General features: G+C 40.6%; 2 protein-coding genes across 3 annotated transcripts in view; one reads left to right on the top strand and one right to left on the bottom strand.

Annotated features, from left to right (window-relative positions):
• The window catches only part of cdh23 (cadherin-related 23), a 161,495-nt gene that overhangs the window by 10,267 nt on the left and 125,444 nt on the right, over window positions 1–25,784 (bottom strand). For both annotated transcript variants that reach the window (XM_088304346.1, XM_088304347.1), the window contains exons 32-52: window positions 25,616–25,717; window positions 24,981–25,130; window positions 24,675–24,803; window positions 24,260–24,388; window positions 23,918–24,145; window positions 8,564–8,785; window positions 7,988–8,107; window positions 7,235–7,415; window positions 7,008–7,141; window positions 5,091–5,300; window positions 4,757–4,864; window positions 4,500–4,602; window positions 3,901–4,026; window positions 3,616–3,819; window positions 3,078–3,536; window positions 2,880–2,996; window positions 2,576–2,800; window positions 1,187–1,356; window positions 928–1,065; window positions 550–669; window positions 215–392 (exon numbers count right to left, since the gene is read on the bottom strand). In XM_088304346.1, the coding sequence (XP_088160472.1) occupies window positions 215–392; window positions 550–669; window positions 928–1,065; window positions 1,187–1,356; window positions 2,576–2,800; window positions 2,880–2,996; window positions 3,078–3,536; window positions 3,616–3,819; window positions 3,901–4,026; window positions 4,500–4,602; window positions 4,757–4,864; window positions 5,091–5,300; window positions 7,008–7,141; window positions 7,235–7,415; window positions 7,988–8,107; window positions 8,564–8,785; window positions 23,918–24,145; window positions 24,260–24,388; window positions 24,675–24,803; window positions 24,981–25,130; window positions 25,616–25,717 (3,553 nt within the window). The remainder of the gene's footprint in view (window positions 1–214; window positions 393–549; window positions 670–927; window positions 1,066–1,186; window positions 1,357–2,575; window positions 2,801–2,879; window positions 2,997–3,077; window positions 3,537–3,615; window positions 3,820–3,900; window positions 4,027–4,499; window positions 4,603–4,756; window positions 4,865–5,090; window positions 5,301–7,007; window positions 7,142–7,234; window positions 7,416–7,987; window positions 8,108–8,563; window positions 8,786–23,917; window positions 24,146–24,259; window positions 24,389–24,674; window positions 24,804–24,980; window positions 25,131–25,615; window positions 25,718–25,784) is intronic.
• Window positions 10,152–22,156, top strand: vsir (V-set immunoregulatory receptor). The gene is made up of 7 exons (XM_088305548.1): window positions 10,152–10,374; window positions 16,939–17,352; window positions 17,495–17,545; window positions 17,630–17,740; window positions 18,219–18,246; window positions 18,870–19,045; window positions 20,866–22,156. The coding sequence occupies exons 1-7, from the start codon at window positions 10,305–10,307 to the stop codon at window positions 20,901–20,903; spliced, it is 888 nt and encodes a 295-aa protein (XP_088161674.1). The 5' UTR covers window positions 10,152–10,304; the 3' UTR covers window positions 20,904–22,156.

The raw sequence follows: 25,784 nt of genomic DNA, 5'->3' as shown, positions 1-25,784 counted from the left end.
GTGAATGTGAATGGTTGTCTCCTCAATATGCCTTGACACTGAGCAGGTCCATTATTCAGACATCTCATGTTTTGACATGTGCATCTTAAAACCAAAAGCATGAAAATGAGAGAGGATTTTTTTCTCTTGATGATTCTAGCAGTCAAATAAAAGATAAAGTAAAATAACCAGAAGAAAGACAAAGGACTGAATTGACTTTTGAGCAAATTCAAACCTGAATGGGTTCCCAGGAGGCTGTAGAGTACTGCCCCATTCTCGCCTTCATCCAGGTCAGAAGCCTTCACTGTGATCACTGATGTTCCACTCGGCTCGTTCTCAAACACGCTGGTGGTGAATACTCGCTCAGAGAAACGTGGCCGGTAATCGTTGACATCGAGAATTGTCACAAGGACCTGATGATCACCAATAAGCAGAGTGATTCATTCCAGGACAAGAATATCAAACAATAACAACCAATAGTAATGGCAGAATAAATTTAAGGCATCATTTAAAAGGGAAAAAAACCCAGCTAGAACGGTCCACCTGGTTTATTAATATCGTAGTATATACCTGGACAGAATTCTCTCGCCTGTTATTAGAGCTGCCGCCAGGGTTGTCTCGGGCAACAGCAGTTAGAGTGTAGTGGTCTTTTGTCTCTCGATCCAAGGGAGAGAGGATGTAGATTTCTCCCTACAACATATGTGGAAGCATGACAAGGGAAGAAACTGGGACTGGTTTCTGTTTCATACTTTTTGTGTCTATGTGGCATATAAAATACACATTCTGTATTTTCTAATCATGTAATCATTCAAATGGTTTGTACATTTTATAGAATATATAAGTCAAACTCAATTTAGAAGGCTGAGCCTGTCAAAGACTTCAGCAAGCATCATGAATATATGCAATAATGCCGTGTAAGTAGATTGAAGTTATGTTAAAGTAACTCACAGTTGTTGGTTTGATGCCAAACTTGCCCTCGCCATCTACTAAGCTGTACTCAACAACAGCAAAGAGACCTGAATCGGCATCTGTTGCACTGACACGAACTATGGTTGTGCCAAGGTCGACATTTTCAAAAACAGGCTCCTATCAACGAAGATAAATGCACTTCAGAAATCTTCAGTATTGCATCAGTTGGAATATTGGAATAGTTATTATCTTTCGTGTTCATTAAGAGCATGTTAACCATGACATTCATATTCAGTACCTGATATGATGGTTGCAGGAAAACTGGGTTGTTGTCATTAACGTCCACTATGCGTAGAAAAACAGGCAACTCAGCAATCCGAGGAGGACTTCCATGGTCCCTTGCCCGAATAGTGAAATTAAGCCATTGCACTTGTTCAAAATCCACCGTCTGGTTGGCCACGATCTTCCCTGCGATGTTTGCAAAAAAAAAAAGACAGTAACTATCAATGTGGGCTGGGTTTTGGTGAAATATTCTGCTATGGTTCTGACAGTCTAATTCAGATTTAGATAACGGTCTAATTTGAAAGTTTACTGCAGCGGAGCAGTTTTAAGTTGTAAAACAGTGTTCACCACTAGATGGCGTCAACCCCATGACTGTACTTCTGCATCAGGGAAGAAGAGCGGCTGCATCCTGGCCACAAGCCCGGGTGAAATCATCTCAAGAAAATAATGCCTTTAATAGGACGCAGACTGCATGTTCACTGGATTTAAACAGAAACCTATCTGCTTAGTTTGCTTAGAGACTCTATCAGCCATGAAAGATTTCCACCAGTCGCCACTACTGATATCACAAGTAAACAAAATGACCACCCACCCACCCCCGCCATCGGCTCCACTAGAAAGGTTGCGTTTGTTTAAAGTGCATGAGGTGTAATTAAAATAGTGTCCTCCAAAAAGATGGCTATATTCAATTCCTAATAGTCTTACATACGCGTATGGCAGCCGAATTGGACACGAGGCTGTTGTGACTGGTGGCTGGCATACAAGCGATGCAGATGGGACCATCGTGGACGAACTTCACACAGGTGAGTGAGCCTGCCTATTAATTTGCGGGGGTTTTGATGACGGGCAGGAAAAACTCAGAGTGCTTTGTTTTTTTTGTGAAAACATGCACAAAATGAGTTCTTGTACTTCATGTAGATTTGCTGTTCAGCAGTTTTTTCTCTCATTGAATTTTTATGCAAGGGACCCCCTTTGCACAAGGGAATAAAATTGCAGTTTATTGCATTAGTTTTTCTTTGCCTCAAAGCTTTTTTAGTTGGGGAGAGGCCATTTTATACAAATATATGCATTTGAGCACTAAAATATACTTTTTCCCCCTCCATCGTTGAAGTTGACCCATCCGTATTCGGACAAACTGGACCGACGGAACAATACTAAATGAGATAAACAGCTGCTGTATTTGACTAGACAACTTGCACAATATTTATGTCAAGACTTATAATAAGAATTATGATCAGGGTTCAGAGAACAATCTATGAAAATACTCTCAAATACCTTGTACTGTATGTAGATTACATTTTTAGTCCAAAGAACATTACTGTCTGATAAAATAGCTTCATTTTGTACCACAAGAGTCAGCGATGATGTTCACTATCAGAGTGTTTGATTGTGGTAGTTGTAGTACCGGTGGAGGGATCCTCCAGTCTGACGTAGCCTCCTCGTGGTAAGTGGAGCAGTTGATAGATGACCTGGCCATTGGGGCCTTTGTCCGGGTCCACAGCTGACACCGAGAGCAGTGTTGTGCCTGGCTGCGCTCCCTCCAAAATCTTTTCAGTGAAATTGGTCACTCCGAAGGGACGGAAACGAGGAGCGTTGTCGTTTACATCCAAAATGTTGATGGTTAGTCTTGCTAAGATAATGGAGATATGAACATGGATTTAATTACTCCAAGGCCCTTCTGTCTGAATTGCAATCTTGCCGATAATTACCGTTTGGGACACTGCCAGACTTGTCAATAACCTCACTGGCGTTGTCATGGACAGACACGATAATCTCGAAAGTAGCTACTTGTTCTCTGTTGAGTGGGTTGCGTACAAACACTGCACCTAAAATTTCATCCAAACATTTCATATTCAATTTCGTCAACCTAAGCGACACATACTGTTGACGATCCACAACAGACTGACCAGTGTGCAAATCGATGCCAAAGGATTCCTGCAAGCCATCTACAGGGTTGTTCCCATCATCCTTCGCTTCCACGGAGATGATATAATACTCCAGTCGGGGATGCAGGTCGGGGTCCTCAGCTGTCAACGTGGCGACCACCACCCCGGGCGGCGTGGACTCATTGACATTAATCATGGTTAGAGGCTCGATAAAACGCGGGCGCGAATCATTGACATCATCGAGGATGACCGTTAGAGTGGCCGTGCCAGACATCGGTGGCGTGCCACGGTCGGTTGCCATGACAACCAGGCGGTAGGATCCACGCTCCTCTCGGTCCAGGGTGGTGTTGCCGACTAAAACGGCACCGGAGAGAGCATCAACCACAAAGCGATCCTGAGCACCGCTTACCAAGCGGTACATGAGCCAGCCGTTCGAGCCGGAGTCAGCATCGATGGCGGACAGCTGGGTCACCACCACACCTGGAGGAGACATAGAAAACTCAAAAAATGTATTTCGTCCTTTTCCCATTCAATGGCACGCTACCCAATGTGCACGCACCAGTGGGGCTATTCTCGGGGAGGCGCACACTGAAACTGGAAGGGTTGAAAACAGGGGGGTTGTCATTCTGGTCCAGGATCGTTACTGTGAGAGGAACACTGCTGTTTAATCCCCCAATGTCCTCCCCAACGAGGACCAACTCTATCCGAGGCTCCTGAAACGCTTCGCGGTCCAACTTGGCTCCCGATTGCACACGTATAACTCCTAAAAGAGCCCAAGAGAGAAGGTAAAAAATATGCAGAGGCATCTTTCACCTATCTTCTGTACTGTGGAACTCATACTTACCACTGTTAGCATCCACTTTGAAAAGGTCCACCCTAGCTCCCAACAGACGATACTTCACAACAGCATTGGGTCCAATATCTTTATCTACAGCCAGAACGGGCCCGTTCAACACGGTTACAGTACTGTCTGAGGAATGGACACATAAAGATGGAACTTTTTTTTCCAGACAGTTTGGAATTTACCATTCAATCCGTTTACAATTGGGATATGAAAGGGGTCCTGATGAAAGTTTCATCTTAGAAAAATTAATATGATAATGGTCAAGAGATAAATATTGGTTCTACTGATAATCAAACTTGCAAGACTATTCAAGTATCTAAAGAATCAAATCCAAGGCTCAGAAGTAACCATGTGGTTTACTTATTCGACCACAATGTGGGAAAATATATTCTAAAGTACTTAAAGTGAATATAAAAGTCAGACTTGCCTCTTTTTCACAACTTCACACAATCAACTAAACAGAAAAGTATAAAAACAGGAAGTGGTGCAGACGTGTTAAACAACTTTTTCAGCATGAAGCTCTGAGTAAAGTCACACAAACAGGCAAAACATTCACACGCTCACACACACACACACACGTGCATGCGCACAGGTGCTACCTGCTACAGAGTTCTCTGTGATCTCAGCCCTGTAACTGTTTCTGGTAAACACGGGTCTGTTGTCATTCTCATCCAGTATGGTTATGACCAGGAGGTCAGAATCCTGGTGGTGTGCCATAAAAGAAAAAAAAGAAGGAATCCAGGAATCATGAAATGAATCAGGGCATCGTAGCAATACGAATGAAGACATTCAGGACTGCATGTTTGATGAGTGGGACAACACTGCGCAAACACAAAAATCGTGATATACGATTTACCCTGCGAGCGATGCGAGGGTTCTCAGGGTTATCTTTGACGGTGATGGTGAGTCTGTACTCAGCCACTCGCTCTCTGTCTAGTGGCCTGTTCACCTGCACCACACCTGACTGAGAGATACAGCAAAGAAGATCATTTCAGTTTTAGAAATGTGAAAGCTCAGCCTAACATCATGCAAATGTTGAGATTCACTTCCCCTTCCTTTGTCAAAGCACAAACGAACAATAGACGTATTTGTTCGAGTTTGTTGTATGAATTATAAATTGAAAAGTGAATGTTAGGATCACATTTACTCTCTCTCAAGTCACGACAAGAGATTTCATCTGAGCCACTCACCGTGTCATTGATGTAGAAGGCTCCATCTCGGTTGCCGGCAGTGATGTTATAGGAGAGCAATGCATTGCGCCCGCTATCCGCATCTCTAGCTCGGACTCGTGCCACAGATGTATGTACAGAGGCGCCCTCACTCACACTGGTGTTGTAAGGCAGGTTTAGGAGGACGGGGTCGTTGTCGTTGATGTCTCGGACATGGACCCCCACTACAACCTGAGGAAAACAAAAGTGCAGAGGAAACTCGGAATATCAAGGTAATAAAATACAAACGGCAATGCCAGGCACTGATGTTGGCAAATCTCACAAGAGCATGTCATCATTTGTTGTCAAAGTTAAGGTTGATATTTGGTAGATGACTTATTCTACACCTACGTTACAAGCAAGCAGTGGTGGGAAATAACAAAAGATAAAGACTTGAAGTACTAAAGCGTTTTTTGTTTTAGGTATCTGTACTTGGGTATTTCTTTTTCTTACTTTCATCCCTTCTACATTTGAAAACATATCTGTACTTTCGACGGCTTCCTTTGTCAAAACAGCCTGGTTACTTTTTTCACACTCCGCGGATGATGACACACCAAAAAAAGACATGCATATTGAGAAGTAATGTCTTTCACTGTTACTTACGTCACAACGTTTGCAAAGCTAACATGTTTTTTTGACAGTACGAATGTTGCGCCAATGCTAGAAACTTCTGAAACAACAACTTGCACCAGGAACTGGATTTTTTTCTTCTCATACAAGCACAATTTGTTGAGCAGAAAAGTTTTTTGGGGCAGAGGGTCAACTCTAACCCTGTTTTGTATATATTGAACAGTGTTTTTTTTGTGTTTTTTTACTTTTTTTTGCTTATGTACACTTCAGCCGGTAATCTTTCACATTTAAGTTGAATCAATTCTTCCACTTTAGTCTAAATCAGGGGTGGGCAAACTTTTTGATAGATGGGCTACAATGGGTTCTAAAATTTGATAGAGGGGCCGGACCAGGAGCAGATGGATGGAGTGTTTTGGTAACCTCACCTCATCAAAGAAAAAAAAATAAATTTAATTTTAAATGAAAGTGAACAAAAGCATTACAACAATATATATGTCTTTGAAAAAACAACAACACAGTATTTAGAAAATAAAACATTAACAAAGTTTATTCATTTAATTTTTTTCAAGTTCGGCGGGCCGGATTAAAACGTTTAACGGGCCACATGTGGCCCCCGGGCCGTAGTTTGCCCACACCTGGTCTAAGTACTTTGACCAGCAATGCAAGAGAGAATATAAATGCTAATCACTTTTGGATTCAGGCTTTGTAATTTGTCATAAAAAGTCATAGTAGGCATTAATACTGGTTGTTTGTCTTTGTGTGCCCTGCGATTGGCTGGCAATCACTTCAGAGTGTCCCCTGCCGACTGCCTGAAGCGCCACGACCCGTGTGAGGATAAGCCGATCAGATGATGGATGGATCGATGGATACTACCAGTGATAAACTTTCTTTTGCATAATAAAAAAAGAGGTCTTTGGAGTTGCATAATTTGAACATGTACATTAGTTGCACATGTTTATTATCTGGTAAACTGATGCAAATGATCATTTTCCTTTTGGCGTGAAAATTATGACCGTTTGGCAGATTTTAATCATGTGCAACCAATGTAAAGGTTCAAATTAAGTAAATTCAAATGGCTTTTGGGCCAGTACACTGACAGGATATTTAAAATTTCCCAATAGCGTTAATAAAGGTAATAGGGTCATGATGGTTTGATGCTGGAGATGATTATTTCTAGTTCTATTTTATCTTCAGAACAAACTATTCAATTTCTTAAAGTATCAGAAGTTGGCCAGCACTGTCACTGAAAAAAAAAACAACAAAAAAACAAACAAAAAAAAAAACAGTGCAGTGGAAATGTGATAGTATACTTGTGTAATATGTACCCACCGAGCTGTTGCGTGATGGCGTTCCGAGGTCTCGGGCTGTGACAGTGATGTTGTAAAAGGACGTGGTCTCTCTATCCAACTCAACATCCTTCCTCACTCGAAGTTCCCCCTCCACAGGAGAAATCATGAACTCGTCTTGTAAAGCAAGACAGAAAGTGGCTCAGTAATGCTGATAGATACCCGGTTAACATTGCAGTTCAGAAACGAAGACAGCACATCAGCACCAACTTTGATTATCTCCAGCAGTGATGCTGTACTCCACTTTGCCATTCAGCCCTGAGTCTTCATCAATGGCTCTGAGTGTCCAGACGCGAGGACCTGGCTGGCCCTCGGTCACCTCAAACGGGCCCTCGTATGCGCTGGGGAAAGTGGGTGTCACGTCATTCACATCTAGCACGTTCACGAGCACCTGTGGTAGAAATGAGAATTTAAAATGATCAAATTTCTTTATGACGTGCAATTTGGATAGAATCTTTAAAGGGAGAGTCAACCCCTCAAAAATGTTCTGCAAAAAAATTTAATATGCGCCTTCATTAGTCTAAAAATAGCATTAAGATTAATATTGCATTTGTGGAATATGAATTAAGTCACAAAACCCTCCCATTTTTAGCCATCTCAGGGGCGGCCATTTTGTTTCTTCGGTCCACTGAAAATGGCATCACAGTTGCTCAGGCCTCAATGACCAATTACGGCTCACATGTTTTTTGAGGCTGAGCCACGATTGGTCATTACCTGAGCAACTGTGATGCCATTTCCTTTCGACAGAAGAGACAAAATGGCCACCGCTTGAGATTGCTAAAAACGGTTGGAGGAACTCATATTCTGCAAACGCAATATTGCAGGTGTGCCTACATCATCCTTACGAGTGTAGAGTGCATATTGGATGAAAATATAAAACAAGGTGTGAAGAGCTGACGTTCTAGCACATTTGTCACTACATGCGTTTAAATAGAGAGGGAAAAGAATGAAGAGCATCATTACTGTTGTGCTAGATGTCAAACGATGAGCAGGATTTGGACTTTGATCTGTCGCTGTAACCACCAGAGAATAGTGTCCATTACTGATCTCAAAGTCAAGCTCCTTCACAGCTGTAATCCTCCCCTAAACACAAATGATCAGAACATTTCTTTTTTTTAACCACAAGTTAACACTGTAATTACACTGTTCAACAATTTTTTTGCATTTTTCTTTTAAATCAGAGATGCAAGTAAACCTTTCTGGAAGATTCGTTTGCGCCGATTCCAAGTTTTCCCTTGTTTTTTTCTCTAGCACATTATGTAGTCACAATACTAATAATAACAATCACAATAATATAATATGTAAACAGTAATATAATTAATAATATTTATGAATTAAGGGCAATGTTCAACAATAGGTTTCTGAAACATCATAACTGTATATCAAAATTAAAACCAAAAATGGAAATATCTCAAACAACTGATGTGTTAGAAGAAAAGTAAATACTTTTTAATCAATGTCAAAATATTTTTAGTGACACATGAAGCCATCTCTGATTAAAATATGCTTTTAACCAGTGTTATCTTTCTATAAGCTCACCGTAATGCTGTTGATATGAAAAGTTTGGACCAGGTTGCCATGAGTAATGGCATATTGCAACGTTCCATTCAGATCCTCATCCGGGTCAATGGCTGTTACTGTAGCGATGGTGGCGCCCACTGTGTCAGGGCCCTCGCTCAGTACGGTGACGTACTCCTCCTCCGGAAATTCCGGGGCGTTGTCATTTTCATCCACAATGTGAACGTTGACGGTGGTGGAGGTCTGTGTAAGAAAAAGTAGCATCTCGGTTAAAGATGTACGACATTGTCCTGAGTACTTTTTTTTTATCCTATCGAAATTAATATGTGATTGGTCAATTTGACCTAGCCGCATTTCCATATTCATTGTACTTTAATGAGAATTTATTTTTTGATTGATAAATTTTGACTCATCATGCACTCAGAATGCAAATATGAAAGAAAACTCTGAAACACACATTTCCAATACAACACACACACACAAACAAATGTGCTTTTGTTTTCTTTTTAGCCTAATTTTTAATTTACCGGAACTGGTTTTTTGTAACCTTATTGTTAATTGTTTTGAACTCTTGTGAGGGGTAGAAAGCATGTGAGAATCTCATTGCATTTTTTTTCAACATTTTATCTTATTCTACACATAACAATACAATTTTTGAATGTTTTAATCTTAGTTAGGAAGAGTGTAGAAAACATTCTTCCACATAAACAGCCCAGATAGTAAGGAGGTGGAATTCCACTGAAAGACTTTAAAAACGAAAGTCATTCTTATCCCACATATGGAACCCAGATTAAAAGCAACATTTGCCATGAGAAAGACCTTTTCCTGGGTTTGGTTCTTATTGTGAACATTGGTAAATAAATATGCTTCTAATTGAGTCAGTGGATATGGTGAAAACATTTGAAAAATTGAAAAACACAATTATGAAACTTCACTTAACATGGGGGGGTGAGCAAGGGCGTGCTGGCCATCGGGAATGTTTAGATTTTCGTGGATCAGACAAAAAAGAAGAAAAAAAAAAAGAAAAAAAATAAGAAAAAGGAAAAAGGCTGGTAAAATGACTGCTGAGTGTATGGCCCGTACAATGAGCTTCTAATGTGAGATTGCAGCTTCTTTTTGTTATGAAATTGAATTACTGGGATTTAAATCAAAGTGCTTGGAACCAATTGTTTTTTTTTTTGGTGCTGCGATGAGCATATTTAAAGAGATTTAAAGGTTGTAAAACAATATAATACAGTATATTGTTATATAGTTAATGTTCAATACTAAACACAAAGGGTTGTGAAATAATATTTAAATCGCAATTTCTCTCGAGTGGTTGTGCGTGTTTGCCTCCAAGCGCGTGAGCGTGCATGCTCGTTTTTTTGGCAAGATTATGAGCACAAAAAAAAAAAAAAAATTGCACCGGGGCCTATCACCATGATGTGTGACAATTGCATCGTATCTCCAAACTACAAAGACATTTGACATGCTTTTGTTTTAAAATGTTATATGCTAAAATACGTAAATAATTTAGGCAACACTGTTGCAGTTTCACTTGGTTCTCATACTTTCTGCGAAAGGGTGGAGTGAGCGATGCCGACGAAACCGCTGTACCACGTCACGTGACTCCAGAGCAGCACAAACTTTCCATCCTTACAAACTACACGCACACAGAGTCGGAGGCTTGGAGCGACAAGGATTAGTCCTCTTGTGATAATTAGAGTGGAACTCTCGTAGAATTCACGTGAAAATAGTTTGAAAGTACAAGTTTAATGCCACAATGGAGTCCGGATTACTTGGGAGTAAAACGCTGTTGTTTTGGTGCTGTTGGCTTGTGCTGTCCACGAGTGGTGAGTTGATGACTGTTTGCGTGACTTGAGCGGGCGTGTGGCAGCTTGTGCAAACTTTGCCGTTAGTCTCTGTGAAGCTTTACTATTAAAACATCGACTTTGAGGTTATATTCAACCACATTTACGCGTTTTTTAGTCTATGCAATATGATCGCGGGGTTTGTAGAGCGAGGTAGGTATCAATACATTTAATTTGGTCAGATGCGTGACGTACTTCACCGCAATACTGTTGTTATCATGCAGCCTATAAAGGTTGCGACAATTTATTTGTTCAAATGTAGATTGTTGTCATCTTTTTTTCGATTTCCCAATGACGTACTGTCGAAGGTTGCTAGTCAAGGTGACAGATAAGTAAATTCCTTATAAAAGTAAATAAGTAAATGAAAACACAACAATCACCAGCGAAACAAACCCTTAACTAAAGTAGACAACACGTTGTCATTGCTTGTAAGACACTTTTGGAATGTTGCTCATTCCGTATGCGCGAGATGTAGCGTTGAGAACATCTGTGTTGTGTTTAGGCATCTTTGTGAATGAAGTCTAATCTTACACTGCACAATGAAGTGTACACTTTTTGCATCACAACCTAAAATTAACGCAAATATCATTACACAGTGTATAGTCGTAATCTTCATTTGACCGAAATGACTTGTCATTGCTTTGGCCTAATACCTGCAACGACATGTGTCTTTGTCAAGGACTTTGTCATTGCAAATTTCGGCAGCTGACTGTTATAGAGAGAGAGGAGACAGCTGTTGCCTTCAGGCACAGGGTGCAGCTACCTCACTGACCACTTTGCGCCTTAAGCATTGTATAATTAACATAAACTTTAGCACATTACTTGAATGCTATATGACAAAATGGTAATTATATATGCATACTGTTGAAACTGTTGAAAGCAAATGTAGAAAGGGTCTCCAGAGTGCCCACCTCCTCCTGCTCACAGCCGTGTTTTGTCTTATTTGTTAGGAGGTTTTCCTTCCTTTGAGGCCAAACAGCTGTTAGTGCCACAGTCAGTAACGGCCTGCTCCACAAACCATGCGCCGAAACAAACAATAATCAGTGTCTCCAAGTCGAGATAAACAATTTGCTCCCTGTGCAGCACAGTGACAGTCAAAAACGGTTGTCAAGCACCACACAGGATGCGACCACGTCTGCTCCCCCCGCCGTCCTGTTTAGCACAGCGCATGTAATGTATTGATCCTCTGTACTAAATAGGTCAATATTAGGGGAGGGTGATTGAAAATGGTTTCCTGGGTCAGTCTAATCAACAGGATGTGGCCTTCGGAGTTTCTGTCCTCTGCAAGATAGAATATGAGTAGTGAGAAGACACTCTTTGTTGTCAATTTTAGGGTAGCATTTTTGTTACAAGTCTGGGAGTGACTACCATGCAACAAGCCTCCACTCTGATGGAAAATCTTTCATGGTTTGTTTTCGTAAATATCAAGGATGCAGCATTGACATACAAAGACAGAACCTTGACTGCTTCAGTAACAACAACAATGTAATGTTCAGAACAGCCCACACACCAAACAGAAGAAATGAAACATTTAGGAGTAATGTTTGTCCTAAATGTGCTGCAATTAATTGATTAATCACTGGCTAATTGATCAATAAATTAATAAAAAAATATTTGGGGTATTGATTTATTTAGAAACAATGTTTAACTCGAAATATTCCAAATCCTCAGAATTTCATCTTCACAACAGTCAAGACGATTAGCTTTTAGTTTAATGAAAATAAGACATTTGCAAACGTCTGCTTTGACATCAGAAAAGAATGATAAAAAAATCCCTCTCATTTTAAGGCTTGGAATAACTTTTTTTCTTTTTTTTAATGTAAGAGTTGAATGTTAGGCAGCAGCTATCAAATATTTTAGTTTTAACCTATGCTATTTACATTTCTATTGACTAATCGAATAACACACTTTTAACCTGCTCTCGGCTGACTTACGCTGTAACATAACACAATTCATTTCCAGTGTTTGATTCCAGTCCTGTTTAGCGGTTTATCATTATTGTGCATAATTTTCTCTTCAGACGCTAAACTGATTCCGAATCAGTTTGTGCATTTTCTGCTGTCAATTTTGAAGACTCTGTTGTTTATTAATAAAAGGATGGATTTTTTGAAATCTGAATAGAACAAAATAATTGAAAGATTATCCATTTTTAAAACAATCAGTTGCTGCCCTAGTTTAACCTCAAACTGCGAGTGTGGAGAAACAGTCGCCACGTTTCAAAATGGTTGCTGCAGCAATTGGACCTTGAATCTCACTATTAGCTGACCTACCAGCTACATTTTCAACAGTCTGATCCACAAAAGGCTTTCTTTGCTTTATCTTTGTTTTTGCTTCCTCCAGAGGCTTCAGCTGAAACTGTGTATTGAAGGGATATTCGGGGTTCCTGCTGCTGGTTTCATTAACTCCTAATAGTCTCTAATGCATTTGCATTTCTAGGAGGTGTGAAAAGGGGTGTGCGCCTGGGGAGGCACTTGAGCAAACACAGGTAGTGAATTGTCAAATGATACCAGATCTACTAGTTGTTTCTTTTGTAGAAACTAAAATAAGCACACCGGTGCTGTAAGTAACCTTGGAGAGGTTCACAGAAATAAATAAGAGTACTGTATAGACAGAGGTTATGTCAAAAAGAAAACTGTCAGCGGCAATGTGTTTTTAAACAGGTGGGATTCAGTCTCGTAACAAAAGGAGGACTATTTCTGTACCCTGAGGGTCTTATGTCTTGAGACCAACAAACATTATAACAGAGCCCCGAAACAGATTTCCAGTGAGTGCATGTAAAAAAAAAAAAAAAATGGCCTAACCTACCCGTAACCCCAGTTTGATTGATACTCGTGATAGCTGCCCACCACACCTACAATTTGAGGCGAGATACTACATTTTGTTGTGGTCAAATTCAGATCAACATATGATGGTGATGATGATGATTCCAAAGTTTAGCCTTCCAATCACCTCAAAGTTTGTCATGTACATTTTATAAGAAATTAATTTTCCTGATCTAATAAAGCAAACATCGAACAGATGCCAAAGAGGAAGGCGGGGTGGTTGTGTCACCAGAGTGGACAAGTGTTTTGCTTCCCCTCCTATTGTCCCTCCACAGTGGCAGGAACAGCCATGGGGGCCAAATTCACTTTAATCAAGCCTCCGTGGTCTTCCTTCTGCCTCCTGCACACAATGGATGGCGCAGAGCTCACCGTCATACTACACAAACAAATTTAAGCATGCCACAGCTTATCAAAACGATGCTATGAAGTGTTGCAGAGTTGACACCAATGAAAAAAAACCTACTGACTTTCTCAAGACAAAAGAACAACACTTGTAAGCTTTTTCAATTGGATAGCAGTGTGAAAGTTTAGCTTTTTGAATATGTTGAAAATGCTCTCTATGTATATTTTTTTTCCAGTCCAGTGGCTATAACAAATTACATTGTGCCCACAGCAGATGGAAAACACCTGCAGTATCATCTTGGATTGAGTGTAGGTTTGCATGCAACCTGCTTGACTTGTTCTCCCAAAGAAAACCAGCAGCTGAATTTCTGTGTAAGTTAGTTAGTTGTCCGTGGCAATGAGGGCGAGGGGAGAGTAGGAGAAGAGCGTCTTATTTGTGTGGTAGGACAATTCAGGAAGGATGTCCACTCCTCAAATACTGACACACCCTCGTCTAAAATATCCATAGCATTCCTGTAATAACGTACACTCAGTATGCTACTGTACTGCTGCTTGCAAATAATTCGAATAGGACACACTCATAGACTGCTTTTCTGTTGCCATTCACAGATGTATTTTAAAAAGAGGCACAAATAAATAGTTATGCAACATTACAATGACCAAAATGATCACAGTTTTCAATATTGCTCACGATATTGCTCAATGCCCCCCCCCCACACACACAAAAGGCACAGAAAACATTGCAAGTTTTAATCTGAATACAAAAATATACAATCAGCAAACCAAAGCACCTTTTAGATGTGCCATTTGGAAATTGTAAACAACAACCCAAATTAATTGCCATGAGTGCAGCTGTTGTAAAAAAAATGGCGGATTGCTCTGGCAAGGTGTGTAGGAATATGTTTTCACTATTTGAGTCATTATGACGATGGCATTGAACCAGACACACGCTAATAGAACAGTTCGACTAATTTACAGAATTCGGCTCCAACAACGATTTTCTCAGACTACGATTTGGCAGCTGGGCTATATTCAGCGTTTCAAGTAAAAAGAAACATTATAACCTTTATGCCAAAACTAAGCAGAGCTGCAGGTTTAGCAGCACAGATTGGCTTCTGCTTATGAAGCGGCACATGATTGTTCAGTGACCTGTTCACATGGTGGTGAAACGGCACTTGTGCCCTACTAGTGCAGGCTACCAGTCCAGGGTGCAACAGTAAAGAAAATGGATCGATGTCGCCTTTTAAGAAATATTTTGCACTGTGAATCATATCGGACACATGAACATAATTTATGTGAAGACTCCTGTGAAGTAGTGAAGAACAGGATGTGGTGAAAACTAAGAAGAATCTCATGTGTGTTTTTGGTTTCAGCAATATACAAGACTTATTGACACGTGACAATCTCAGTCAGTTTTACCACAGTGACTGTTTACCACACTGCCAGCGTCAGTATGGGTGGAGGGGAGCCCAGAATGCAATCCCGCCCAAGCTTTTTTTTCCTCTCAAAAATAGCCTTGTGTTTACAAAATGAAAATACACACACACACACACAAGCCACTGGTTTGAAGTCTTGATGAACTGGAGTTAAACTACTTCTCTTGAGATATACGCTTACTACAACCACACATGACACATGCATTCCACACTGAACCCAACTGGCAGTAAAGAAAGGCCTGCTTCAGATACAGAACTCAGTTTTGTCTCGTCAACACCGCCAGAGGCCAACCGCCAGCACTGCCAGATGTAAAACACACGTTTTGTAAGAACCTCACATGCCACAAGGCAAAGAGCAACTCATTCTCGTGCATTCCCACAATACCAGACTCATGCCTTGGGTGTGAGGACAAACTAAATGATAGCAGTCAGCGTCTGCTCGAGCTATGCCCTTAAACCGCAGCCTGTGAGTATAGATGACTCCTACCTTCAGGCCAAAAACAAACATTATGTTTCTGGGAGTTTTTGAGTCATGTGTGTAACTCTGTAATTAAATGCAGACAAAAGCAAAGTTAATAATTCTGTTTTTATCCATTTACAATCTTGCTGGTTAATATATTTCTGGGCAAAGTCTTTGACATTAACAGGTAAGATGCTCCCTTTCAGGTGGCATTATAGTTAGTCGCTTCTTTAAAGGTGGTCACCACTGTACGTTTCCATGCCACTTGAACAGTGTGTGGTCCCCTGCTATACTCGGGGAATACAATGCAACTGCAGATTAAATGGCGCAAAAGTCCATCGCCATACAAGATGGAAGGATGTCAACCTCTTATGACGTTTGGATCAAGACTGAGACTGTAGCTTGTGACAAAAACCCAGCCCGATTCCCAGCTGATCAGATAACGTACATGCAAAGATAATTTGATTTGCAGTCAAATCTAAGTCTGAGGTCCCCAACCACCGGGCAGCTGCCCGTTAGCAGTCCGTGGGCCACTTTGGACCGGGCCATGGTGACCCGCACAGATGGAAAACAAGAAATTGCAGTACTTTCGATTTAGTTATTATTCGAGGATGAATTTGATTTTGAAAAGTGACTGGCTTCTCTCCGTTACATCAGACTCTTGATGCATGTCAGGATGCAAGATAATTGTCTTGGTCACGAATATTAAACCCACAAGCTAGCAAAATGAGTGAAACAGAACACATACGAAGCCCGCTCTCCACAACATCCAGCGAGCAACCTCCCACCCACCTGTTAGACGTGGAAAAAAGGTTTTTTGTCTACCTAACATAAAATTTTAAATGCTGTGCTTCAGTCAGACTAAAACAATATTTTGATTCTCTGTTGGATGGAAATATTTGACATTCATTTATTGTTCTGAGGACCTGACCTGACCATTTGACTCCCTGAGTTGTTATGGATATTCATTTAAAGTGCACCAACCACAAGTTTTCAGAAGAGGAAGCATGCTGCTCAGACCAAATACGCACAAAAACCAGGAAGTTTGTAATGCACTGAAATAGGACATGTTGGTTGTTGTGCTTTGTAAGAACCGTACATTTACATGTTACTATATTTGCATGGTAGATGTTTGTGTTTTTCCCTGATAGTACCATTCCTTATCTTACATTCTTTAATGTTACAAGTTTTGCTGTATTTTATGTTGTGTAAATCCACGAAAAGTAAATACTACTGGCATAAAAATAGCATTTCTCATGTTTGTCTCTCATGACCCGTCATTGGGGAATTGTGCGCCGAGTTGAGGCTCTCGGGCATGGGATAATGTCCACAGGATACAAACCCCACCTTCTTTAGAATACTTTAATTCTAGCAGGAAACATACTTGCAACCTATTAAGCCAATTTGAGCGTAGCCTTTTAAGCTCCTACTGATTTCTTACGCTCATGGTTCATAATATATGAATGTATTTTTTTTTTCTTTGCAGTGACCGGGAACACATCCAATTCCGTTTCCTCATTGAGCATTTCTACTCCTCACCTTTTCTGGACCTGTCCAGAAGGGGCAACTTTCGCACCCGACTGTGCTCAGACAGGCGTTCCCTTGGACCCCGCTGACATCTTAAAACACGCCTGGCTTTTCACGCCACATAGCAACCAGCACTGCATAGCACGGTTAGGCCCACGCCACATGGTCTACGGTCGTCCTCATGGAAACCACAGCTTGCCGCCAGGGTTCAAATTTGGATATTCAAAGAACAACCTCTGGATGGTTCTGCAGAATGTGACCATTGCTGACCAGGGGCGGTATTGCTGTATGGTCCTGGACTTTCAGCAAGACCATAAACACACTAGCCTTGTGAAGAGTTCCCACAGTCATGTTATACTCCATGTGACACCACGTAAGTAAAAAACTGCCAAGTGTGAACATGTTAATTAGTCAATGGAGATTCGGATTATATAATACAAAATACTGCAAAGTACCATTTTTTTTTTGGATGAACTGATCCTGAAATATTTTAAAATCATGTCATTCCTTTATAGGAAGGAATGATTCTCAAGAATGTACCATCTTAGATCCTGCACTACCTGGAGGTTTGTCATCACATTTAAGCCCACGACATAACTGTTTATCGAGCTTTTTTCTTGTAACCGGCATGGTCTCTGCTCCATCTTCAGGGGCGGTGCCAGTGGCCGTGGCCATAGCAGCCTGCATCTTGGCTCTACTTTCATTGCCTGTTATTCTGCTACTTGTCTACAGACAGAGGCAGAACAACCATTCCAACAGACGTACGTATTGCAGATATGTCACACAAGCTGGACATTTCGTTTTGGTACACCTGCACAATATAATAGAATAGAAGTGGAGCCGTATCAAAATAAATCTCATACAAGTGGAATGGTTAGTTTTTAATAACAGTGTGAGTGGGGTGTTGGATTAGCAAGACACATTTTTTTTTATTGTGGTCAGAGTTTGCAGCGGTGCACAACATCTGTACAGCACATGTGTTTAATATCTTACTATTAAAGGAATAGGAAAGCAGGTCCAACTCCAGCCCAAATGAGGCTGAGTAAAGCACAAACACTTCCACATCAAACGTGAATTGCCCTCAATATTTTCCTGGCTCTGCTTTGTCTGAAAACACATTTCCTGTTTGAGAGTTGAATCAGCTGTCCACAGAGGGAAACTTTTTCGCCCACTATATGCGCCATTCTGCTTTGTTTCGTCTTATTCACAATAACCTATTTCCTATTTCCTTTGTCCCAGGTGCACAAGAGCTGGTGAGGATGGACAGGTATGTTTTCCCACAGTCTGCCAGACAGCTGTTATTATGTGTTTCGGAACACATCTGGTCTTTTAATATCTTCCACACGGATTGTTTTTAAATAGCCATAGCACTGCCACGTTTGGTTCATCTGGAGATCATTTTGGACAGCAATAACAAAGTCCAGAGTCCAATCTCAAGAATACTTCTGATCAGATAAACACATTTTGGCAATGTCTAAGGATTTCATAAACACAACACTCAAGGGCTTTGTTTTTTGAGGTCACTTCTTTACTCAAGTCACTGATGGTGTAGTGGTACACTCGCCCAAGTTGTGTGCGGGCAGCGTGGGTTCAGTTCCCACTCAGTGACGGTGTCTATGTCTGCCCAGTGACTGGCTGGCGACCAGTTCAAGGTGTAGTGCGCCTTTCGCCTGTAGTCAGCTGGCATAGGCTCCAGCACCCTCCCGCGACCCTATACAGGATAACGGTGTGGATAATGACATGACATGACTTTTTTACTCATTACCTGTGTTTAATAGTTAGTAAAAAAAAAACAACAACAAAAAAAACCACCGATCATTGGAAGGGTGATAAACCTAAATTCCATCAAACTAAATGTACTACTTTTCTACCTTTCTTTGTTGTCTTCAGTGAAGCTCAGGGCCATGAGAACCCTGTGTTTCTGAGAGAATCACCACGAGTGAAGACGCGTACCGTTGCTCAAATTATGACAAGGCAATCCTCTGGGACAGGCCACCATCTGTTATCTGAACCAGGAACCCCCATGACTCCTTCTGCACATGGGGATGTTTTCTTCCCAATTGAAGGTAAGGCACTGGCATTTATATTTAGACTCTATGCAATTATATCCTGGCCAAACAACAGCCCAAAGTTCAGGCTGGGTGAAAAAAAGCTCGAGTCTACAATGTTGTTGGGTTGGAGGCCTTGGAGGGTCCCAGGTTCGAGACCGATATGGGGCCGCTTGATAGCGTAGCTGCCATTGAGCTAGAAAATTAATTTGACTGCTGTGGGCTGCGGCACCCCTTGGCTTCTGACATTTCTCATCTTGCAGTATTAAGACTACATCAGTACCGTGGAACTTTAGTGGCTGTCCTGTCAATGGCACATTTAAATGATTGTATTTCTCGGGAATCTTTTCCTCTTTTGGACTTTAACTTATTGCAGAAGTACAGAGGAAAGACTTGAAATAATGTGTTTCAAAATGATAATGATAAAAGACTCTGACGCAATAGAAGTGTAACCACGGTCGGAGAATGTTGAAATGTCCCACATTTGCTGGAAGTGATGGCGGTTGCGTGAGTAAAATTGCGTGATCTCACTGAAGTGAGATGGCTTGCGACAGATGTGACTAAGAAGTTCAATCGTTCACCCCCACATAGCTGAGAACTTCGCTTTCTGCCTTTTTAAAAGTTTATTCCCCAACTCAGCAGTCTTTTCATTCACTTCGTATTTCTTTTTCCTCTATTGATGCTCTAGTAAGAAACCACTCGCTATCCTATCTGGCAAAATAAAAAAAAATAAAACATACACCACAGTCGTATTAAGAAAAATAAAATACGGATACTGAACATTTGTCGAGTTGGAATTTCCCTGCCAAAGGTCATGTTTTTCGGCTATTAACATATGTGATGCAGATCACCCGACCCAATTTCATGTCACAGTTTCTTTTTAAAAGCCACACTTCATCTTTCTTCTTCATCTATCTTAGCCTGCTGTGAGGAACATAATAAGATGGTTCCGCTTACTCTGAGCATGTCGCAACTCAGACTTAGAAACATTTTTCAGGCGTTATAAAGGGTTTCTAGATAAAGAAAGATATCAAGCAGTGGTAGGTAGAATACACTAAAATAGTACCATTTGTTTTGTCTGTTCCACCAACAGTGTTATTCCCATCTATATATTCCCGCACAGAGACATGATGGATGCATTTGTAATTGTTGTGATGGGATTTTAACACGGTCAAGTTCGAAATGTTTGAATTTGAAAAGAAATTATAATCTGAAGTTTTAAACTACCACCCATGCACTGAAAAAAAATCCAGTATGCCAGGCAATTCACATTTTAGTTTCTTTTAAAGTCGAGCGTGAATCGGTTGGGATTAAAATCGCACTTCCAAACCCGGGACCATGGTCCACATTTGGAAAAGCGATGAGTGCCCTCTCCAGGTCGGGGATGAAATGAATTTCCTCCGCAGAGTGTCTGGGCTCAGTTATCCAGCCGCTACTCCTCCACATGAGAGGAGCCAGAAAAGGTGGCTCGAGCATCTGGTTAGGATGTCTCCTGGACGCCTCGCTGGTGAGGTGTTCTGGGCACGTCCTATTGGGAGGAGGCCCTGGGGAACATCCACAGCATGCTGGAGAGACTATTAACGCTTAGCCCGAGACAGCCTTGCTTGGCCCGGGATGTTCGCTTTTCCATTAGACTTTCAGAACCCCTCTTCAGAATCATCTCGGAGGTGATTCTGAAGCGCCGGCCGAGTGGGGCTGTGCAGCAAGCAACTTCGCTGCACTCAACCATTATATATTATTATTATTTTGTGAAATCCACCGAAAGCCTGTGAGGATTCACTGGGTAATGTCTCTGTTCTCTGCTCTTACCGGCATGCTTTTTTTTTTCTCTATTACAGATATCATCCCTGAGTCTCCAGACATCCTCCTGCTTTAAAGAGGGATGGGACTCCCTCCTCGCTCTAACTGCTGACCTGGAAACAGATTTGCAACTTTTTCGTTTTCTCCTCTGTACTTCCAGAGCAACGTTTCCCCCGGTCTGTCTCACAATTACCTCTGCTGGGAATGTCGTCTGTGCACTGTGTTTGGTCCGTAGGAGGTAACAGACTGACTGCTAGGTCCCGGGCTGGTTGGCAGTCGATTGCAGGGCGGGGTGATTGAGAATCAATTATTGGTGGGAAATGATCCCATACAAGATGCATGAAAGTTAGTTGTGATAACAACTACGCCACCATGCATGTACAGGCATCACAACCTTTTTTTTTTTCTCCCCAGATGGAAAAAAAAAATCAGTGATTTCTAAAATGAATGACTTGAAAATACTGTTAAATTATTGTTCCATACAAAGATCATATTGAAAAAAAATCACTCAGGAGCAGTTTTTCTTAACTGAAATGTCAACCACTCATAGTAAATCTGCTGTATTTATCTAATAACAAAACTTGCATTCACCAAAGAGTACAATTTTTGTTTCCTTTGCTCTCGATCAGGTGAGCTGACCTGAAGATGTGAAAGTGAAAAAACATGACGTTCTGAAGCTCTGCACCTTTCCTTGGTAGTCTCATTTTATTTTCACTGTGCTACATCAGTTAACTTTCAGCTGTGTACCAAATAAATACATATTGACATATTGCTTCTCATATATATATATATACATATATATATATATATATATACCCATTCATTCATTTCAGCACATCGTATAGTGGTCTAAATACAATGAAAAATCATGTATAGTTTGACATCTAGCACAGATTCGTTATTAAAGACTAATATAACACATTTAATCACTGCTGTCTTTTAACAGTTTGTCTGTGGTGGGGGATTTTAATTTTTTTATTTTGGGATTTGCGCATTGACTTGTTTAAAAAAAGCGTGAATATTGGAGTTAGGTGTGATTGAAGGACAGCAGAGAGAAAATGTAGCTATTATGACCTCGTGAGAGAGTTGGTTTTTCACCTTGAGTGTACAGCAAGTACTCTGTGGATTTTATTGCGTGTTGCTAGAACAGGGTATTCTGTATATACTGTATTGTATGTGTCTTTTATTTTCTTGGAGATTATATGGGCCAAAGGTTTTATGCAAATTTGCCTTAGTGTGAGTGAAAACATATTGTTCTGTATATTGTCCTTAAATCATACCGGTGCAAGTTTAAATAATAATTAAAAAAATGGAGCTGTTCCACCTCAACTTTCTGTCTTTTTTATTTACTTAAAATGAGAAAAATGTGACACATGCGTATCATTGTTTCCATTTAAGTCTGGAGCCCACCTTACTGTTTGGTTAAAAGCAATCCACTGCATTTATTCCAACGTGGTCAGATATGACGTAATTTAAAAAAAAAAAAAATACATTCAGCACAATGTTTTTCAATGTTGCAGACAATTTTGAGCTGGAAAAGCAAAATTTTTCTTCCTCTTTGACTTTGAAAACAGGGCTTGCGGCTTTCTTTGTCAAGGTGTTTCCTGTGCCGTCAACAACTTCTCATTTTAGTCTACAGCAAAGTGTATGTGATCTAAATTCTGATTGACTTTTATGTTGCATCTGTCGCTCGTGGTTGTATAGCCTGAAATTGCCAAAAGAGTGGCGGTAATGTGATGAGACTTAAGGAAAGAAAATTCTACTGTACACAGAAAAGAGGTTCTAATTGTGTACATTTAGGTGCCCAATAGCTTATCACTAGGGCAGTACCTTGGAGGGTACACCGTATAGTAACGGTTTGTACCGTAAATGTGTTCCTTAGGGTAAGTATTAAGTACACAAACAGCAATTTATTTTGCTCGAAAAGAACAGTTGACAGTTCGTTTAAAGTGCATTACAACTGCCCCCCCCCTGGCCTGGATTACTATTGTTGATTGTTTCTTAAAATTGCATTCCTTGGGAAGGCGTTCACACAGGTCTAGCACTTGCGTGTACTGTTACATGTAAACAAAATCGGACAGACATGGTCACTTTGTCAGTTTGGACCATTTACATTACCTGACAGTAAACTTATTTGTACTTAGGGGGTTCAAGTGTAAATTTTGTAAGGCAAGGGTCTTCAATACTGTTCTTTGGGAACTGTTTGTGCAAGCTTATCTTTTGTTACAGTCAGACTGTAACCAATGTGCCAAGCAAGGCTCGCTTAGATGATTATGTAAAAAAACAAAACAAAAAACCTACACAAAGACCTGCAAAAAAGGATATCCGCTAGAAATTTTCAGTTAATGTCCTGAAGGCCAAATGTCTTATAATTGTATCTATACGGTCTATGTCAAATAAGAAAATGCGCATGTACAGTCAAATGTTAACACGAAGTTCAGTCCCAAAGTCCCAAAAGTTACAATTAGAGTGAAAAATTTGTTTTCCTTGAAATAATTTTGTCATCAAATATGACCCGATGTATGTTGCCTCTTTATTTATTGTTAATAAAGATGTCATAAAAGCACTTCCTTCTCCTTGTTTAAATAGGAGTCACGGATGAAGGTGATGTTTGAGCTGCTGGCCAAGACTCATGTGGATGGTTCTTTTAAGTGATATTTATCATTCTTTTATTTTTGTATTCCATTTTTTGAGGATTGGTGTGGCATTACAAACAGACAAAAAAATTCAATTGATTTAATCGTATACCTTTGGGACAGTTATTGTTAAAGAACCAAATTCTGATGAAAAATGAATTTGCAAAACTCATGGAAATAAGCAGCTAACACAAGTTAAATTCATTTCACACATGATGGGTGGGCAAACACTACAGAGACCCAACTATTTCTTATGAAGCAATTAAAAAGCACATTTCCATTATGTTTTAGTTTTAAAGGTTTTCTAATGGTGGCAGTTTGGACTCTAAAAGGAATTATTGAAAATATAATTGATCTCATGGGGATTTTTGTTTTGCAAATCAAACCAATTAAAGTTTGTGCATTGCAGTCAAATATCCAGGTGCCACTTCATCTGTGTGTTTGTTATCCTTACCGATAGAGTAGGTGTGCCATCATCCTCCACAGTCACAATGAGTCTGTACTCCTGCTGGCGCTCTCGATCAGGAGGGGCGGGCCGTGTCACCATCTCTCCTGTCATGCGGTCCATGCGGAAGGTCAGGTCTTGGTTTCCGGCGGTGATGTAATAAAAGAGCATGGCGTTAGGACCCGTGTCCCAGTCTGTAGCCATCACACGCAGGACTGATGTGCCACCTCCAACATTCTACATTTGAAACCATAAAATCATCCATTCCAATTGCCGCTGACAAAAGACCATATAAAGCAATGACTATTTGAATCCAAAAGTGCGAACAGGCTGTCTGTGTTTCTGTCCCACCTCGCTGATGCTGACATTGTAGCCCCTTGGACTCTCAATAATAGGTGCATTGTCATTGACATCTAGGATATTGATGGTGAGGGAGTGGTCTGTGTGTCGGGGAGGTGACCCATTGTCTGTGGCGCGCACCTGCAACAGAATACACATGCATCTGAATCTGAGTCGCCATTTATCTGTACACACCGAACAATACTTGTATGTTAATTCTGCTGATTTTAGAAGGACAAAGACAATACCTTGACTTATGTCCACATTGAAATGAATGAAAATATTCAGTTCCAGCCCCCAAAAACTTTGCAAATAGGAATGTTTTTAAAAAGAATATGTATATTTTTTGAGAGGGAGAGCAAGAGCGAGAGCGAGATACACTTGTTTGCAGCAAATGCGATCATAAATCATGAGCATTCATTCAGACCTTGAGCAGGTAGCGATCCACCGACTCTCTGTCCAGAGCAGCATTGACATAGACCTCTCCATAGGTGTGGTTCACTGTCTTGATCTTAAACACATCTTCCATATTACCTGCGACTAATGTAAAGTTGACCTAAGAAGTAATAAAGGGAGAGACAAATTGAAGGGGCGAGAGACAGACAATTGAACATGTCCCTCAGATCATCTTGTTGGAGTAGTTATACTGTCAGTACGTGCTATGAAACGGCAATCAATCAGATCAAAGGAGATCACAATGTTTTCTCTCTCTCTTTCTCTCTCTCTCTCTCACCAATCCATTCAGTCCTGCATCTCGATCTCTTCCCAGAACAACAGCCACTTTCTTTCCCATGGCGGCGTTTTCCAGAATGTCCACTGACGTATCGGATGTGATGTCAAACTCTGGACTGTTGTCATTTTCATCAAGAATGATGATCGACACCTGTCAAGAGACAAAATCAGAGGCCATGTTGATCCTAAAGGATAGTTGAGTTGAACATAAATGTGCCAATGCTGCAGATGACTGCATAGTCTTACCTTCTGTTGTCCCAACAAGAGATGCAAATAATACAAAAAGGATGTCATTGTTTTTTCATAGTAATAAATTAGATATGGCTTCATTCAACCATTCGCTATATTGATAAAAGCTTTATAACATTTGTCAAGTGCCTCAATAAGAAATGAAAATGTTAGACAGTACCTATTTTGTCTCCCCGGTAGAGCTTTAACAGCTTCTACGTTTCCATTTTTTAAATCAGCATCAAAAATACATTTAGTGATTAAAATTTGCTGTTGACCAGTGTAACAGTCCGAAGCCAAGTGGTCTAACTTAAACTTTTGTTTGATGAGTGAATCCAAAATTTTTTCAACAGGCCTCAACGCGTTTGTCGGTAATGTGAAGATCAAACCAGAAACAAATATCCATACCACAGTTGAATCTTTTTTGGGTCCTCCGTCATCAGCTACAACAGTCAGGGTGTACATATCACCCTTCTCTCTGTCGAGCAGGCCTGTAACTGTGATCCGGCCCTGAAACAACAGCACCATGTATCTCACCCTTCATCCAAACTTTGAGCAAGATAAAGATTTTTTTTTT

This window comes from Idiotropiscis lumnitzeri, chromosome 9 (genome assembly GCF_059441095.1).
Source record: "Idiotropiscis lumnitzeri isolate Australia: NSW breed Sydney's pygmy pipehorse chromosome 9, RoL_Ilum_1.0, whole genome shotgun sequence".
In the NCBI taxonomy this organism is placed as follows: domain Eukaryota; kingdom Metazoa; phylum Chordata; class Actinopteri; order Syngnathiformes; family Syngnathidae; genus Idiotropiscis; species Idiotropiscis lumnitzeri.
Note: the sequence above shows the minus strand (reverse complement) of the source record. Positions and strands in the feature narration are given on the sequence as shown.

What these genes read in the sequence shown, in the direction of transcription:
- vsir (XM_088305548.1), top strand. Translation starts at nt 10,305, where the DNA reads ATGGAGTCCGGATTACTTGGGAGTAAAACGCTGTTGTTTTGGTGCTGT. An exon ending in GCTTGTGCTGTCCACGAGTG is followed by an intron (nt 10,375 to 16,938) that starts GTGAGTTGATGA and finishes TTTTCTTTGCAG; the next exon opens with TGACCGGGAACACATCCAAT. An exon ending in AGATCCTGCACTACCTGGAG is followed by an intron (nt 17,546 to 17,629) that starts GTTTGTCATCAC and finishes CTCCATCTTCAG; the next exon opens with GGGCGGTGCCAGTGGCCGTG.